The sequence below is a fragment of the Heliangelus exortis genome, chromosome 1, assembly GCF_036169615.1.
Source record: "Heliangelus exortis chromosome 1, bHelExo1.hap1, whole genome shotgun sequence".
NCBI lineage: Eukaryota > Metazoa > Chordata > Aves > Apodiformes > Trochilidae > Heliangelus > Heliangelus exortis.
The window spans coordinates 24,753,994-24,769,346 of record NC_092422.1 but is presented as its reverse complement, the minus strand read 5'-3'; the positions used below and the strand labels follow the sequence as shown (position 1 = coordinate 24,769,346).

Sequence of the window (15,353 nt, the reverse complement as noted above, 5' to 3'; positions counted from 1 at the left end):
TATTTCCTATGAATAAGCTTTGTGATATCAGCTGTTAAGTACAAACAAGCTGGCTGAAAAGATAAAATTTCTCTTCCCTGCTCATTTAAACCTCTGCTTAGTAGGCCTCTGTTACTATGTGCACAGAATTAAGGAAAAATCCACTTACATAAGCTCAAAGAAAAAACTTAACATATGCTAATGCACATTAGGAATATGTCTCCACCCATATGTTACTAGTATGCACCATGTGAAGAAGGTTACAGATCAAGATCTGCAATCAGTCAGTAAGTTTAAGAGGAGTACAAACTAAGATCAGACTAAATTGAAACAAGAACTCACAGTATTAAAGGATTTGAACAACTCCATCCTCCTTAACACCAGTTTCAAAGGCTTCTTTCCAGAAATCTACCCTAAACTACATCAAACTCTTCTGCTCCTGGTCTCTCACTGCATAGGACAGGTTATAATAATATTTACCTCTCCCATTTGTCTGTTTCTCTCTCGGCAATGAAAATTCAAAAGGAAATTTTTGATTTCTAGGAATCTTCTATTTTTTACCCTTACGTCATCCCAAAATCTCATAAGCAGTAGGATTGTTCTATTGATTCTTACATGCAGGGAAGATGTAAAAGGGTCTATCATTAAGGAACTGAACACAGCTGAGAATATCATTAAGTTGTAATAATATTCACTTGTCAATCCTTTTCCTCTCAAAGCAGGTTTCATTTTTCACTACTAGCATAGTTGCATAAGCCTTGGTCTTCTCTATGGACTTCGGAAAGAGTCCTTTTTTTTTCATCTCTGAGTGTTGCAAAACTTATAATATGGTTCAAAAACTAAAGCTACTGCTGAATAACAAACCATGGAGTAACATACCAGGAATAAGGTACTTATGAAACAGCTTGCTATGACATTTCTCTGCAACCTTTAAAGATTTATGAGGTTTCAATGTCCCTGCCATACTCTTTTGTATTCCCTTCTCATAATATTTTGAAAAAATATGAAGCATTTTTCTTTAAGTGATTTGCAAATTTCCCTGATTCCCCCTCTGTTCCTTGAGAGTGTAACCCTTTTAATTTTTTTAGAAATGAAATTTACTTCCAGCTGTGAAGATATCTCAAATTACTTTGCTGTGCTGGATAATTGCAATCAGCTATAAAGAAGTTTAGCTAATTCCCACCCTTTCCTCTGAGACTCTCATATCTCTGAAACAGTTTGTTGGTACCTAGAGAGGCCACCAATCTGTTACTGTGCTTTCTGTGAGAGCTCCTTTTCAAGAACCATCTTTCTCATTTCTTAGCCAGTGGGATGCTTTTTTCTTGTTTCTAGATCTGTGAACCTCAGGGGAAAACAAAGGATCAAGCTCAGTTTCTAAGAACTCTTTTTTTCTAACATTTCTCTCAAGACCTCTCTGGAGAAGCAAGCCAATTTCCTTCTGCTTCCCTTGGTAACTGCTGGAGCGATTCTGGGAGCAGGCAAAAAAACCAGGGAAAAGCAAGAGCATTTCCACATTTTTCTCATCAAACCAGAGGCATGGCTTCTCAGGAAATGGAATGTCAGATATAAAATTCACTAAAATTAGTTTTCCTTATGAACCATTCTGTGTTGGAGAAAAGTATCTGTGCATCCATTTAAAAGCATTCGGTGGGGAAGGATCCCACTAGATGGGCTTCAACATTAAGGAAGTTTCCATATTGGCTTCTCTCATCAGGAAAACTTTGAGAGAGGCCTATATCAGCTTTAATGTGATGTGACAGAAATAATTTGAGTTCTCCTTTAGTCATTTCCATAAAGATATCTTTTTCTTTCTTAGATATCATATTTTCCCAAACCATTTCAATTTTCTTCTTTCATTGTCCCTGAGTGAAAATATTGCTGTTTGCTTGTCATTTCTTTTTATGAGCACAGAATTCTTACCTCTCTGCCTCATTCCAGAAATATCTCTTGTGAGAGAGCAGGTATGAGTTTCAGAGCTGCAAATAAATTCAGAATATAATGACAGTCTTGAGTATTTACTTTTAAGTGATTTCCCACCTATGCTCAGGATATTGATATTGACTGAAGGAAGGACAGATCTGTACATTAATAATGCTCCCAGGAAAACAAATAGAAAATGTATACTTTTGTGTACAGGCTGTACTTTAGATCTGGTCCCAGACACACAGGAAGAGAAAACAGAAGAGAACTAAAACACTGAAGCTTTTTGTCATCACTCAAACCCAACAAATGCATGTCCCAAATGTATCAAATCAAATATCTTTGCATCTGATTCTATCTGGAAAGTATTATCAATTAATTTTTCAACATTTCCTTTCCATTTTACATCCTCTGTAAAGATTCTGAAGGAAAACAATCTGAAGATTCTGAAGGAAAAAAAATCAAACGTTCTTATTGTAAGCACCTGAAAGAAAACACAGACATCAATGGCAACAAATCTTGTCATAACAATATAATTTTCATTCATAACTAGATAGCAAGCTCTGTATGTTGGGAGAAAGCAGTACATATCATACAGATGGAGTTTTCTAAGATTTCAGAAGCTGTCACTCAAAATGCAGTGCAAGCAAAGCACACTCCAGTTGTGTAGTTGGTAGTTGCCAACCAGATGTGGTGAAACCAGGCAAAATAAATCAGGGGGATGAAATAATCAGTTCTACAGGTGTCTATCCTAATCACTGCATTATTTTGTGACATTTAGAATAGTGAGAGAGTGTATTAAATATGCAGAAAACAGAAAGCTGAGGAGATAACAAGGCTGTTTAGGACACAATGAGAATTTAGGATGGTTTTTGCAAAAAAGACAAATTATTTCTGTAAAAATCCCTATAGTTCAATAAGGGAAATTATTGAGTAAGAGGAAAAAAATAAACCAAGTGTATATTGGAATTTAAAATTATTTAGCAGTTCTGCAGAGTAGGTTTAAAACAAGACTAATATAAGATGACTGAACAATATGATATTACTGTGCAAAAATGTCATATTTACTCACACCAGAACGAGCACAGGTGATACGATATACATGCATTTGTCCTCCCTGTTGCTCAGTAGTAAGGAATATGCAGAATGAATGAAGGTTCAGAAAATTAGAAAATACTCTACATAAGGAAAGTCTGAAAGAATGGTTTAAAAGACAAATCTGGAACTATTGTAAAGAAAGAATGTATTTGTATCCACGTTTTTTAAAACAAAACGTTATATGCCTAAACTGCCTAAACCTAAAGGTAAAACAAATTACAAATCAGAAACATATTCTAGAAATTATACAACACATCCACCCACCCACTGCAGGACTTAAAGTGTAGATAGATAAAATATCCTGGGGGATTGATCTAGGTGTAGGTACCATACTTTGGGTTTGAGAGGCCAAACAAGACCTTTGACAAGTTCCTTCCTGTCATCCAGTGCTTTTACTCCTGAGCCCTTTTACACTGTTTGGCTCAAATGTTCTGCAGATGTGTTAAGAATATACTATTATTTGTATCATGTAGTTATGCAAGTCATCCTCATTGTTTAGAAAAGTGATGGTTTCAGTAAATTATTAAATGCTATTGTAATACTTTTTCTCAATATATGACTTGAATGCCTTTTGTGCAATGTGGCTGGCACAGACTGGAAGTCATCAGTCCATGCTGTGGCTATCGTGACACACAAATTGTAATAGAATGGGCATGAAAAAGCATCTTGGAGTAGGTTAAGGGTAACTGATAAAAAAGATGAAAACTCTGAGGTTTTGAAAACTCAGCTGGTAGTTGGAACAAAGAGAATGGAAATAACTCAAATTTGTAAATTTAACTTTGAAAAATTCCCATATCCACAAAAAAGCAAGCAATAAGACCTTTCTATGTGTGACAGGGATTTTGTATTTGTGTTAAACCATTACAATTAGTTATAGCAACGTCTCTCCTGTTTCTAGCCATGTCCCAGCAAAGCTATAAGTAAAATTTTAGCAAAGTAAATGGACATGAATGAATGATGAATCTAGGAATTCTGAAAAATAGTCATTTTGTATCCCAGCAATGCTGCTCAGGAGCTATGGTTAGCTATGGGTTAGTATTATCTTGAGATAACAGAGCCATCAAGTTTTGAGCTGCTTCAGTGTGTAGCTTGTGTCTGCTGACTAAATTCTGCTGGGCTGTATAACAAGGGTGGTTATCTTACTCAACCATATACTGGTGGTTATCTTACCCAATTCTAGCTATCTAAAACTAGATATCTATTTTGGGTTGCTTATCAAAGCTTCCTTCTGATAGATGCCTTTCTTGACTGACTTGAAATAAAATATTTTCAATATTAGGGACATTCTATAAAACTACTTGTTAGAATTCCTTAAAATCATATTAATTCAATCCGAAACAAGCAGATGAGGGTTGTTTCTTTTTATAGTTAAAATACAGGGAAATTTTGGAATGGAGGTTCAAAATAAATAGAAAAATCAGAATCTTTTGTTCAAAAATGCCCCTCCCCCCCCCAATAATTATTTATTTACCTGCTTTTGCTATGTCTCTCTGTTATTAATTCATAACGGGAATTATACCTTGGGTTTATAAAATATTTGCTAAAAAAGTGTACTCAATGGGGAAAAGAAGCAGAAAGAGATGGTTTGCCTAGGCAGCCTTGACCTGAGGTGGTAAAAAAAAAACATGTCCTGAGATCCATGTAAGTTGCCCATCTGTTACTGTCTTAAATCAGACTTATTGTGTTTTCTTCCCCTCAAGGAATCTCCCACTTTTTCCATTCATAACATAATTGGGAATCTAGCAAAAGATACTTCCATCTGAAGGCAGAAGCCCAAAGAAACCCTCCAACCACAAAGTCTTGTGGTTAGGGTTTCATTTTGGCTAGTCAGTCCCTTCATTTTGCTGTGAACCACATACTATAATTTAGTAAAAAAAGGATGGTTTATGTGCTTAAGTGTCTAGAACTTTAATTGGAGTGTTTAGTATGTTTTATATAAGAACCAGTATTTTCGGTTTTAAAGCACACTTCATGTAAGACTCGGTATTTTATTTAAGACCCCAAAAGATGCACATCACTTTACCACAAATATTTACTTCCCCCATTTCTAATCATCTCTATTGCTTGGGGTTAGACTACAGAGAAAAGAAATCTGTAGGACAAGCATTAAACAGTTGGTGGCATTCAGTTGAAGTGTGGATGTGAAAATGTTAAAGGATACAATTTCACACATTCACAGAATTTCTAATGAAATCTTATCTTGTAGACTTAGACAGGCAGCATTTCAGATGTTTCATTAGTATTCAAAGTGTTCTTTCTTAAGTTACAATATCCCTAGAAAATTTCATTGCACATTCATACATTTACATGTAGTCCCTCAGAATGTTGTCAGTTATCTTACAGAGCCTTAGAGCAAGGGTGAGGCTTTGTGGATACATCTGTTTCCCAGAAAAGGAACAGACATGGAGGCAGAGTATTATAAAAGGAAAGAAAATACTTTACTAGCACAGGAAGAGTGTGGTGATTACCTTTAGGAAGTGTAGTGAGTCCAAGGACAATAAAAAAGTTGAACTCTTTCTAGAGAGGTCAGGGAAGCTGCCTATAGAAAGCAGAAAATGACAAAAACCAGATGGGTTATAGCTGGTGTCACACACACTGGTCTCAAATGATAATGTCTCTGAGCTCAGCTTGCCAATTTCAATCCACTTGCCTGCTTTACATGCTTGATGGGAATACCCTGGAATGGGGAAGAGGTCTTTTGACCAAATCTGGGAATATGATTGCAGTCCTGCAGTTTATGCAGTCTTAAAAGGATAGTTTCAGCAGGACTTTCAGGATAAACTGTATATAGACCTCATCAGTGATATGGCAACTGAATTAAAATTGTCCTCAAGTTATTCAAGTTATCTGGTACTTTGTCAGTGACTCACTGCATGTCAAAGGAGTTGAGGTAGGAGGATGGATACTTCATAATCAGGTTGTACTTCAGATGATACAATAATACATAACCAGAGAACTCAAAAACCAGAATGTAAACCAGTAAACTGTACGTGCATAAGGAGAACTTGCATGCTGTATGCAGTACTGAATTGTAGAGTTCAGTATTTTCAAGATGCATTTGTTTGGCTGATGATTGCAATAGTGCTAAAGCAACTGATGAACTTGATGACACACCTATATTATATTAATTTCCTTGCATAATGTGGTACTGCATAAGATGACCTTGTTATCTGTTGTGTATCCTTTTTTTTATTTTGCTTTAGGTTTTTCCTTCAATTTATTCACACAACTTTTTGCAGCCATTGCAGGATTTTGTCTCCTTTACAAGCAAAAGGCAAAATAATTGTAATAAATAAAGACAAGACCCAGACTACCTATCCATTTGCCCAAGGAAATAGGTTGCTTTACGTAGATTCTTCTACTTAAAAAGTAGGTAAATGTACACTGCAGTTTTCATTTTTGTTGTTAAGATATTGCAGATGAGAGCCAGTATGAGAAACCTAGATGGAGAAATGGATACATCTGGAATTTTGTTTCTTATTTTTCAAAAACTGGCTTTAATTTTTTTTCTCTAATTCTAAAATAACTAGGAGAACATCAGCAATCAGACTCTCTCTGCTTTGATGCCATATGGACAGAAAATGTCCTACATGGCATTAACTTAGCCTCAATTTGTCTTTCTGTCACAGCAAAGGGGCTTCTTTTCACACAGACAGAAGAGGGCTGTTCTCCTTGGTGTCTACACTCATTCCCACTTACAATTAAGTGCAGGAAAAAGCAATGCAACAAAAAATCTTATATCCTTGAACCTTGATCTATATTTTCTTCTTTTCTGCTTAGTTTTCTTTTTACCTATTCATCCCCACACAGATACACACACAAGTATATGCAAACACCAAAGAACTTTGCAGTCTGAGCACTGTGAATAGTGTTGAAGTAGAAAAAAATCAACAAAATGTAAAAAGGCAAAAATCATTTGAGCTTTCTAAGTCTAAGTAGCCTCACTTTATGTAATAATTCCAAAGTGTATAATACATTTACATCACTACTATGCCTTGGGAAGTCACAGTCACAGCCGGTGACTGTAAGACCTAGCAGCTTCCCATCCTCCCAAGATTTAAGGCAGATTCCTGTGCTTTCTGTTAGTATTTTGTCAAACATGTAGGTTGCATGGCTAATATCAATGTGGCTTCATTAAAGGATATTATTTTTCAGTAGTTTGGAAGTAAAATTCATCAGAAGTCTGGTGACTTCAGAGTAAGTATTCTGAGTCAACAGGTAAATACGGAAATATTCAGAGTGCCATGAGAGCACTTGGAACTTCAGAAGATAAGTACTTCATCATGCTGCAGATGAGGGAACAATTTGACCTTATTGTGTTGTTATTCTGTATATCTTTGATTTAAATGAGTAGGAAACCTTAAAATAGGAGGTAAAGGGTCAGGGATTAAACTTATGATGTAATTAAAGTTCCAGTCTTAGGGTCTGCCCTCTAAATGTAAATGTTTTTTGTAAGTTAAGGCTGAAATTATTTAATACACACCTCTATATTTGGGTAAATTGTGGTGGTATGAATTCCATAATGTGTGCATTAGCCTTGTAGCTGAGCTACCTTAAGATGAGAGGTTTTGATAAGCTATGAGAAAAACAAGCAGCCTTTGACTTAATGGACTTCATATACAAGTCAAACACTGTAATGCCATGTTGTTTGAAGCTGTGTCTCTTGTTAAATTTTCAGAGAAGATTGCTGTCAGTGACATGTTAAGATAGCCTTCAGTTCTGGCAGGGCTTGAAGCAAATATTAGTTTAGTACTGTCAGATAGTGGAAAGACTTGGTAAGTGACAGAGGAAAACTCTGAGCAGTCAGTGAGTTGGGAGTTACAGCTTTGTATCCTTGAAGTTTTTACCCTTCCAGCTCTCTCCTCTACCCCGTGGTACCCTGACCCTGGGACTGAGAAGGAGCCTCACTAATTGTGGCAGACAGTCAGAGCACAATACATCCCTCCTTGTAAACCTTTTTTCTGGCCTATGATAGCCCAAAAGCTCACTTCTATTAATGCAGAGTTTGAGCCTTTTCTGCCCTTTTCATCTGTTTCTAGCCTCAAAAGCATTAACCACAGCTGTAAATTAGAGAGCAGGTCAAGTGTGTGTGTGTACACGTGTACTCTCTATTTTCTACATAATAAGCAAGTAAAAGAGAGGATAAATCTAAGATTACAATAACCAGTGAGTTTTGGGGCTGGAAATGGGTCTTGTTTTCCCTGTTGACATCAGAGAGGAGAGAAAACAGGTACAGACTTCAAGCCCCAGTCCTCACTGGACAGAAGTAATGAATCCATCTGGGCACATGGGCGTCTCCAGGGGGGCTCTGCAGTGTTCAGCCTGGAGCTGACAGATCACTGTAGGTGTTCTGGAGGCTTCCCACATTAGGAGAAACCTAGGGCTGTGTAGACATAACCAGAGAGTCCTCTGAGAAAACATGTACCTAGATTGTTTTTATTGTCCTGACCATAGCTGAGACTGAGCACAGTGCACAGACCTCTGCTTGTTTTTTTTCACCCAAGTGTCCACCTCAGCCATATGTACCTTCAATATATTGTCACATGGGTTCCTTACTTCCCAAGTAATTTTAAACACTTATGTCTCAATAGGCTTGCACACAGTACATAAAGGCATTACTTTTTGTTTGTACCTCAGAATCATCATAGAATCATAGAATGGTTTGGGTTGGAAGGGATCTTAAAGATCCAAACCCCACTGCCATGGGCAGGGACACCTCCTACTAGACCAGGTTGCTCAAAGCCCCATCCAGCCTGGCTTTGAACACTTCCAGGGAGGGGGCATCCACAACCTCCCTGGGTAACAGGTGCTAGTGTCTCACTACCCTCTCAATAAAGAATTAGTCCCTAGTGTCTAAACTAAATCTTCCCTCTTCCAGTTTAAAATTATTACCCATTATCCCATTGCTACATGCTCTTGTAAAAAAATTCCTTCCTACCTTTCTTGTAGATCCTCCTCAGGTACTGGAAGGCTGCTATGAGGTGTTATAAGAAATAATAAAAAGGAAACCAAAAGGCAATGTGCTTAGGAGATGCTCAGCTTTGTTTGAGATGGTTCTTAGCATCTGCTCTAAGTCTGTGGAGAGGACTGTAAGGATGGCTGCTGCCTTTTTGTGGGGTCATAAGGGTGGGTGGGCTAGCCCAGGCATCCCACAGCCCTATTCTAAAAGTCTTCATGCCACCTTTACCCAGTTCTAAACCAAGTGTGCATGTTTGAGCTCATTGGAAGGGGAAGAAGGATTTTGCCCCTTGACTGCACACGCCTTTCAGAATCCAGCACAGCTTCTTGAGGTCAGAAATATGCTATGTCTAGGCAGGAATTGTTTCCCTAGGGATGTGATTACAGTCCCAAATGCTGGATCTCCAATCTGCATTTTCACTCCATTTTACATGAATAAGTGGCCACCTCCTGAAGTAATTCTCTCATTCAGCTAATTAGTGCTTCAGGCCTCTGTCTTACAGCCCACACACATAGCAGCTCTTATACATGGACACAGTCCCACTGAACAAACATTAGTTATTTTACACACACAACAGCTAAAAACTGTATAAAATACACAGTCTCTTCATTATAAAGAGGGAGAAAAGATCCATCATCTGCGGATTTTATTTATGGATTTAGATCCACAGACTACTATTTCTTTGCAGCTTCATTTCATTCTAGTTTTCTTTTACACCAATTCTGTGCATTTAATTGGTTTTGCTCTACCTCTTTCCCCCTCAAGATTCTTCACACAGTTCTTATCAACTCATTCTTGCACTGTTTTTTATCTGTTTCCTATTAACTTCTCAGTTATTTGTGTTTTTTTCCACCTGGTAACAAGGTCATTATTCTGTCATAAGATTTCTATCAAACAGTGTGTTTCTCTGACCTTCAGACACCTTGTAGTCAAATGAGCATCACTCAGAACACCTCACTGATATGGACTTGGCATGTACTTGGTTATGGACCAAAGGCAATTCAGAAGTCATGCTTCCAATACTATATTTGTTTTATTAACGTTGCTTCATTACAATTACGTGGCTTCAGAGTACTCGTCTAATGAACTGTCTTCATCTGGGAAAGACTTTAGAGTCTGGTACTGTAAAATAAAGGAACAAGCTTAAGATGATGGACCTTGCAGTCTTTGCAATCATAAAATATAGAAGCACATCAAAAGTCTGAAAATGCAGAAATACACACCAAAAGAGGATTTACAAGTTCTCTTATAGTTTCTTCTCAGAGCCACTTCTGGGCCAACAACTCTACCATTTTCTTATGGAGAGCAGATACTTGTTTGCATGTGTGAATATAGAACTGAGCCCTAAGACATTAAGCTCTTTGCAGCAGGTATCCCTGTTACTTTACAGTCATATTTCTGACCTTCTTATTAGGAAAACATATTTCTTATTTACATGGCCATTTTATTTTGTAACTCTGTCTTGTGTCCTATTCACTTCTTCCTCTGAGAATCACAATTATGACCCCATGATTCAGTCTCCCCTATAAAGCTGAGATTAACCAGTGGGAGACAAGGATGCATTTCCATCTTGCTCATGGCTGGCACACTTCAAGGGACCTGACAGAAGTATTTGTGTCTGGTTTTCCTTGTTTATCTAATCACTTGCTCTAATGAATCGTTGCCCATGGGCTGTTTGCATACAAACAGGTTTTATGAAAAATCACAACCCATTTGGTGCAGTATATTAAATGGAAAAAGGCTATGTTAGCTTATTGAATTGTTAAAGTGTTTCCATCAACTCCATCCAGAAGCAAAGATTCATCAGTCGGTGCACTACCTGACGTGCTCTTCACAGCTTTATTTTCCGCATCTCTTGTTCAGTAAAGAGGTCTGTAAGGGATTTTGTCTTTTTTTTCACAGGTGCCACCGGTGCTTCTGGACAAACAGTTTTCAGAATTTACACCGGATATCACCCCCATTATTCTGGCTGCCCACACCAACAATTATGAAATCATCAAGCTCCTTGTGCAGAAAGGGGTCTCGGTGCCTCGGCCGCACGAGGTCCGCTGCAACTGCGTCGAGTGTGTCTCGAGTTCCGACGTGGACAGCCTCCGACACTCTCGATCCAGACTCAATATCTACAAGGCTCTGGCGAGCCCATCACTGATTGCTTTGTCCAGTGAAGATCCTTTCCTTACTGCTTTTCAACTGAGCTGGGAGCTGCAGGAACTGAGTAAAGTCGAAAATGAATTTAAGTCGGAGTATGAGGAGCTCTCTCGGCAGTGCAAGCAATTTGCGAAAGATCTCCTGGATCAGACACGGAGTTCCAGGGAATTGGAAATTATTCTTAATTACAGAGATGATAATAGCTTGATAGAAGAACAAAGTGGTAATGATCTTGCAAGATTGAAACTGGCAATTAAGTACCGTCAAAAAGAGGTGAGTGTTCTGGAGAATACCTAAGCATATTTAGAAGTAGCAGTGTGATAGATAATAGTCTGAAATTAATCCTTTTAACTGAGACAAATTGCTGCTTATCTTTTTCTGTTCTACAGGGCCTCTTCTTTTTTATAGTTTTAATTAGATGAATTTTAAGAGCTGTTATAGTTTGATAGTAGCAGAATTTAAAAACCTGTTACACTGTGGATCTGAAGAAACTTTTTTTTTTAATTTGCACCTGAGTAGACAGTCTCAAGTAGCTGTGCTCTGAGGACCTCTTTAAAAATAGGATAAGAAATTTACACGACATAACTGAAATTAGCTTTAATTGTGTCTGACAGAAAAAGGCAATGTGTTTATACAACCTGTAAATACTACAGGTACTACTATAGAGAGATTTTTAAAATACATACTGAAACACAGATACTGAAATGTAAGATTAGCAGCAATGCATAATGCCACAAAATTTTGACATTCAGTTTCTTTTTCATAAAGAAAACAAAGTGGAGGTGCCTGAGTATAGTGGTGTTTAAAAATTAATGAGGTTTTTTCACTGATGTAGGTATTCAAATGGAATCAGAAGGTGTCTATATTTCTTTTAAATACACTAAAGTTCTTATGTGCATGCAAAAGTCAAAGAATCAAGGCAGAAAAAAGAAAACATTCCCTCTGCTATTTCTTAAACTTCACTTGATCCCTGCTCATCATCATGTCAGAATGTGTTTTATCACCTCATTTGAAGCCTTTACATCCAAAATCAGCTGAACTGTGGAATTGTGTGGGCAAGACAAATGCCATTAAAAATTAAATGTTACTTGTTCATATAAATATGTCAAATGCTTAGCAACTTCTGTATTGTATTGAATTAGTCCACCTGTCACTGCAAAATGTCTTTTCTGAAAAATACAGTAGTAAAGGTATTAATATATTAAGTATGTGAGGAATGTTTGCTCTTAAAAGTAAAGTGATTAAACAGTGGTTGGTGTAGTGTTAAGCCCCTGGTACCACCTCTGATTATGTTTTATGAAAATGAAGAAAGCCCATTCATTCACAAAGCTGTCTACTTTGTTCATGGTCACAAAATTGAAACAGACCTTCTTCACCAAACCAGTTTATGCCAATTGGATTTGAGGTTCTCCACAGTGAAAGGTGCTTATCATTTCTACTTGCCATAATACTGTGATCATCTCACTCATGTGCTGTTAAAAGGCATCTCATTGTATCAGGGAAACTCCCCAAAGAGGAAACTTTCCTGATAATACCATCTGTCTTCTTTCATTAACGAACTAATGAGGTTGAAATAGATTTATAGCTTCAAGTTTATACTGTAGAATAATGTCTGCCAAGAGTGCAAAATATCTCTTCTGAGTTAGGCTGCAGAACCAGAGAGCATCTGCACATATGTTTTGTGTGCTTACCCACAGGGTTGGGTTTTTTGAGCACAGCACATGGGACAGAATATCCAAGGTACCATTTTTTCCCATTCATTTTGAACCACTGGTGATGTTTGTTTATAAGCAAAGACACACGGTGCGTGTTTCTGATACCTCCTGTTGCCTGGGTTACAACTCATAGCAGATGAGAGCTTTCCTAAAGACAAGCAGCCAGCCTGCATTGGGCACAAAAATCTTGTTGTCTTGTTATCTAGTTTATAATGTTATCTCAGCTAAGGGAGAGTTTGGTTTTATGAAGACTGTCAGTCACAGTTTCGCTGTGCTAGAATCTTAACCGCACAAGGAACGATGAGACACAGTTTCCCAGTAAGGGTAATAACTGCTATTTAAATATTTATACTTAGAATTTATATCTATTTCTCATCTTACCCCATACCAACTGGCCTGTTCATTTAAGCTATAGCTGTATAAGCTCAATCACAGTAGTAGGATGAGGTTATGTTTGGCAGTACTATCAGAGGAGCACAGAGGAATTATGAATTTTTAAGTTTAAAGCTGTTAGGCTTTTTTCTTTCATTTTTCAAATGAAAAAGCGGCTTTTTTGGGGATTTTTTGGTCTTGGTTTTGATTGTTGTTGGTTTGTTTTTTTAGTTTTCTGGTTTTTTTTTTCTTTTTCTTCTCCGTTCTTAGGTTGCTCAGATAATTTCTCATTTCCTTTGAATGTACAAGTTCATTGGAAAATCTAGAATACTTTATATTAACTGCATGTAAAGTAGGTTAAAATCTGCACATTTCAGTTTGGCGCTCTAGAAACATTTTCATAAGGGTTTTTTCTGCCATTATCTTATTTTATTAATTAGATTAGTTTTATTAATAAGAATTTAAGGGAAAATATTTCAGGGGAATCATCTTCAGATTACCTTGCTCATTTATTTGCAGGCTGACAAGAAGTGAGGTAATACTCCCCCACATAGGAAACACCCATCATGGATCAACTGCTTTTGACATAAACCTATATGCTTCCATAAAACACAGAGCAAAAATTATGGATGTGATCAATATAACAAAATTATTAGTTGATTAATTAAATCTTGAAAACAATGTTATTCATAATTCATAGTTTAGTTCTTCTTTTGTAGGAAAATGGTGCTACAGGATAAGAAAAAGTTTTTTACTGATAATAAAAGCCACCTATTGCTCCTTCCCAAAAAAGGACTTTTAAAAATGCAGTAATCATTTCTTCACTTGTTTTCTATGGAAGGTAGAACTGCAGTGAAATGGAAATATTTCACAATAACGTCACAAATTCAGTGACATTTTTAATGAAATATGTCAAATTATTTCAAATCTGTCATTTCATGTCAATGTCTAAACATTTTATTTCAGTGAAGTGTTTTGTTTGACTGCATTCTCTTCTTACCGCATTTGGACTTTAACATTTTTGAAAATGTAATGCTTATACTTAGTACTATATTATACAAAGCAGTATAAATATGATAGAAAGCAAAAATTATTCCTTATCAAAACTTAATATCTCTACAATGCCTAGAGAAAATAATTTGGAAGTACTGCATTGAAAAGTTGCCATGTTCTTATTTTTTATACTGTTTAAACAAACAAAAAGCCATTCTGTTGGGAACACTGACTTTTTTTTTTTAGATATGTAATATAAAATATGCCTAAAAGGCTGGAATTTTCAGTAGAGCTGCTCTGGCAACAATAAAGTTCAAGAGGCTAAGTCAAGCTTTGTGACTGCCTCAGACAGTAGAATTTTCATTTGGAACCACAGATTGATTTTGAGTAATTTTAGGAGCCATTGTAATAAATTTTTCATTCAAATTCTTTCAGATGCAAAGGCCTGAGTTATTGATTCTGCAAGCAAGAATGACTGTATTAACACAATATCTAAGAATTATCCTGTGTTTAAAAGAAACCCCACACCTGACAGATAAACAGAAACACAGCAGTCATGTGTTAGCAAGTCACTGTGTATCTGAATATTTGTCAAAGGACTGAGAGGGTGCAGTCAGAAGACACCATGTTAAAAATAACAAAACCACACACAAAAAACCAGACTCTGGTAATATTTGGACATTTTTAACACCAAAGGAAGATATGTTTAGTCTATAAGTCCTATAACTGAGAGGAGTGATGTATGCACATTAGGGTCCATGTCTCTAAAAGTCAAATTTCTTCAGACTCTCAGCCATATTATTTAGGAAGTTTGATAAACATTTTCCCAGGCAAGAGCCAGGTACCCTGAAACAGGTCATATGTTTGCTTTATAAATCATGTGAAAGTCACTGTGTTTATGGATAGAGACTCCACAGATTGTTAAATAGCATAAATTATGTCTTATCTGCCACACATGCTTGAAATCTTACTGTAGTTGATTATTACCTCAGGACTGAATGAAGTGTAGGTGTCCCTGTGGAAGCCACAGTAAATGCTTCTAGAAAAGGATGTTCTTTAATCATAGGGTGGGATCCATCTGCTTTATACAGCATTTAATTGTGCCTACATTTTAAATGCATGGTGAAGCAATCCTGCTGAAGTGTATGAGCAAATTCCTTATACAGTCA

The 15,353-nt window shown here is 36.8% G+C and overlaps 1 protein-coding gene across 2 annotated transcripts in view; it reads left to right on the top strand.

The window, feature by feature from the left end:
• TRPC4 (transient receptor potential cation channel subfamily C member 4) overlaps window positions 1-15,353 on the top strand; it is a 137,596-nt gene that overhangs the window by 66,464 nt on the left and 55,779 nt on the right. For both annotated transcript variants that reach the window (XM_071738066.1, XM_071738057.1), the window contains one exon: window positions 10,859-11,377. In XM_071738066.1, the coding sequence (XP_071594167.1) occupies window positions 10,859-11,377 (519 nt within the window). The remainder of the gene's footprint in view (window positions 1-10,858; window positions 11,378-15,353) is intronic.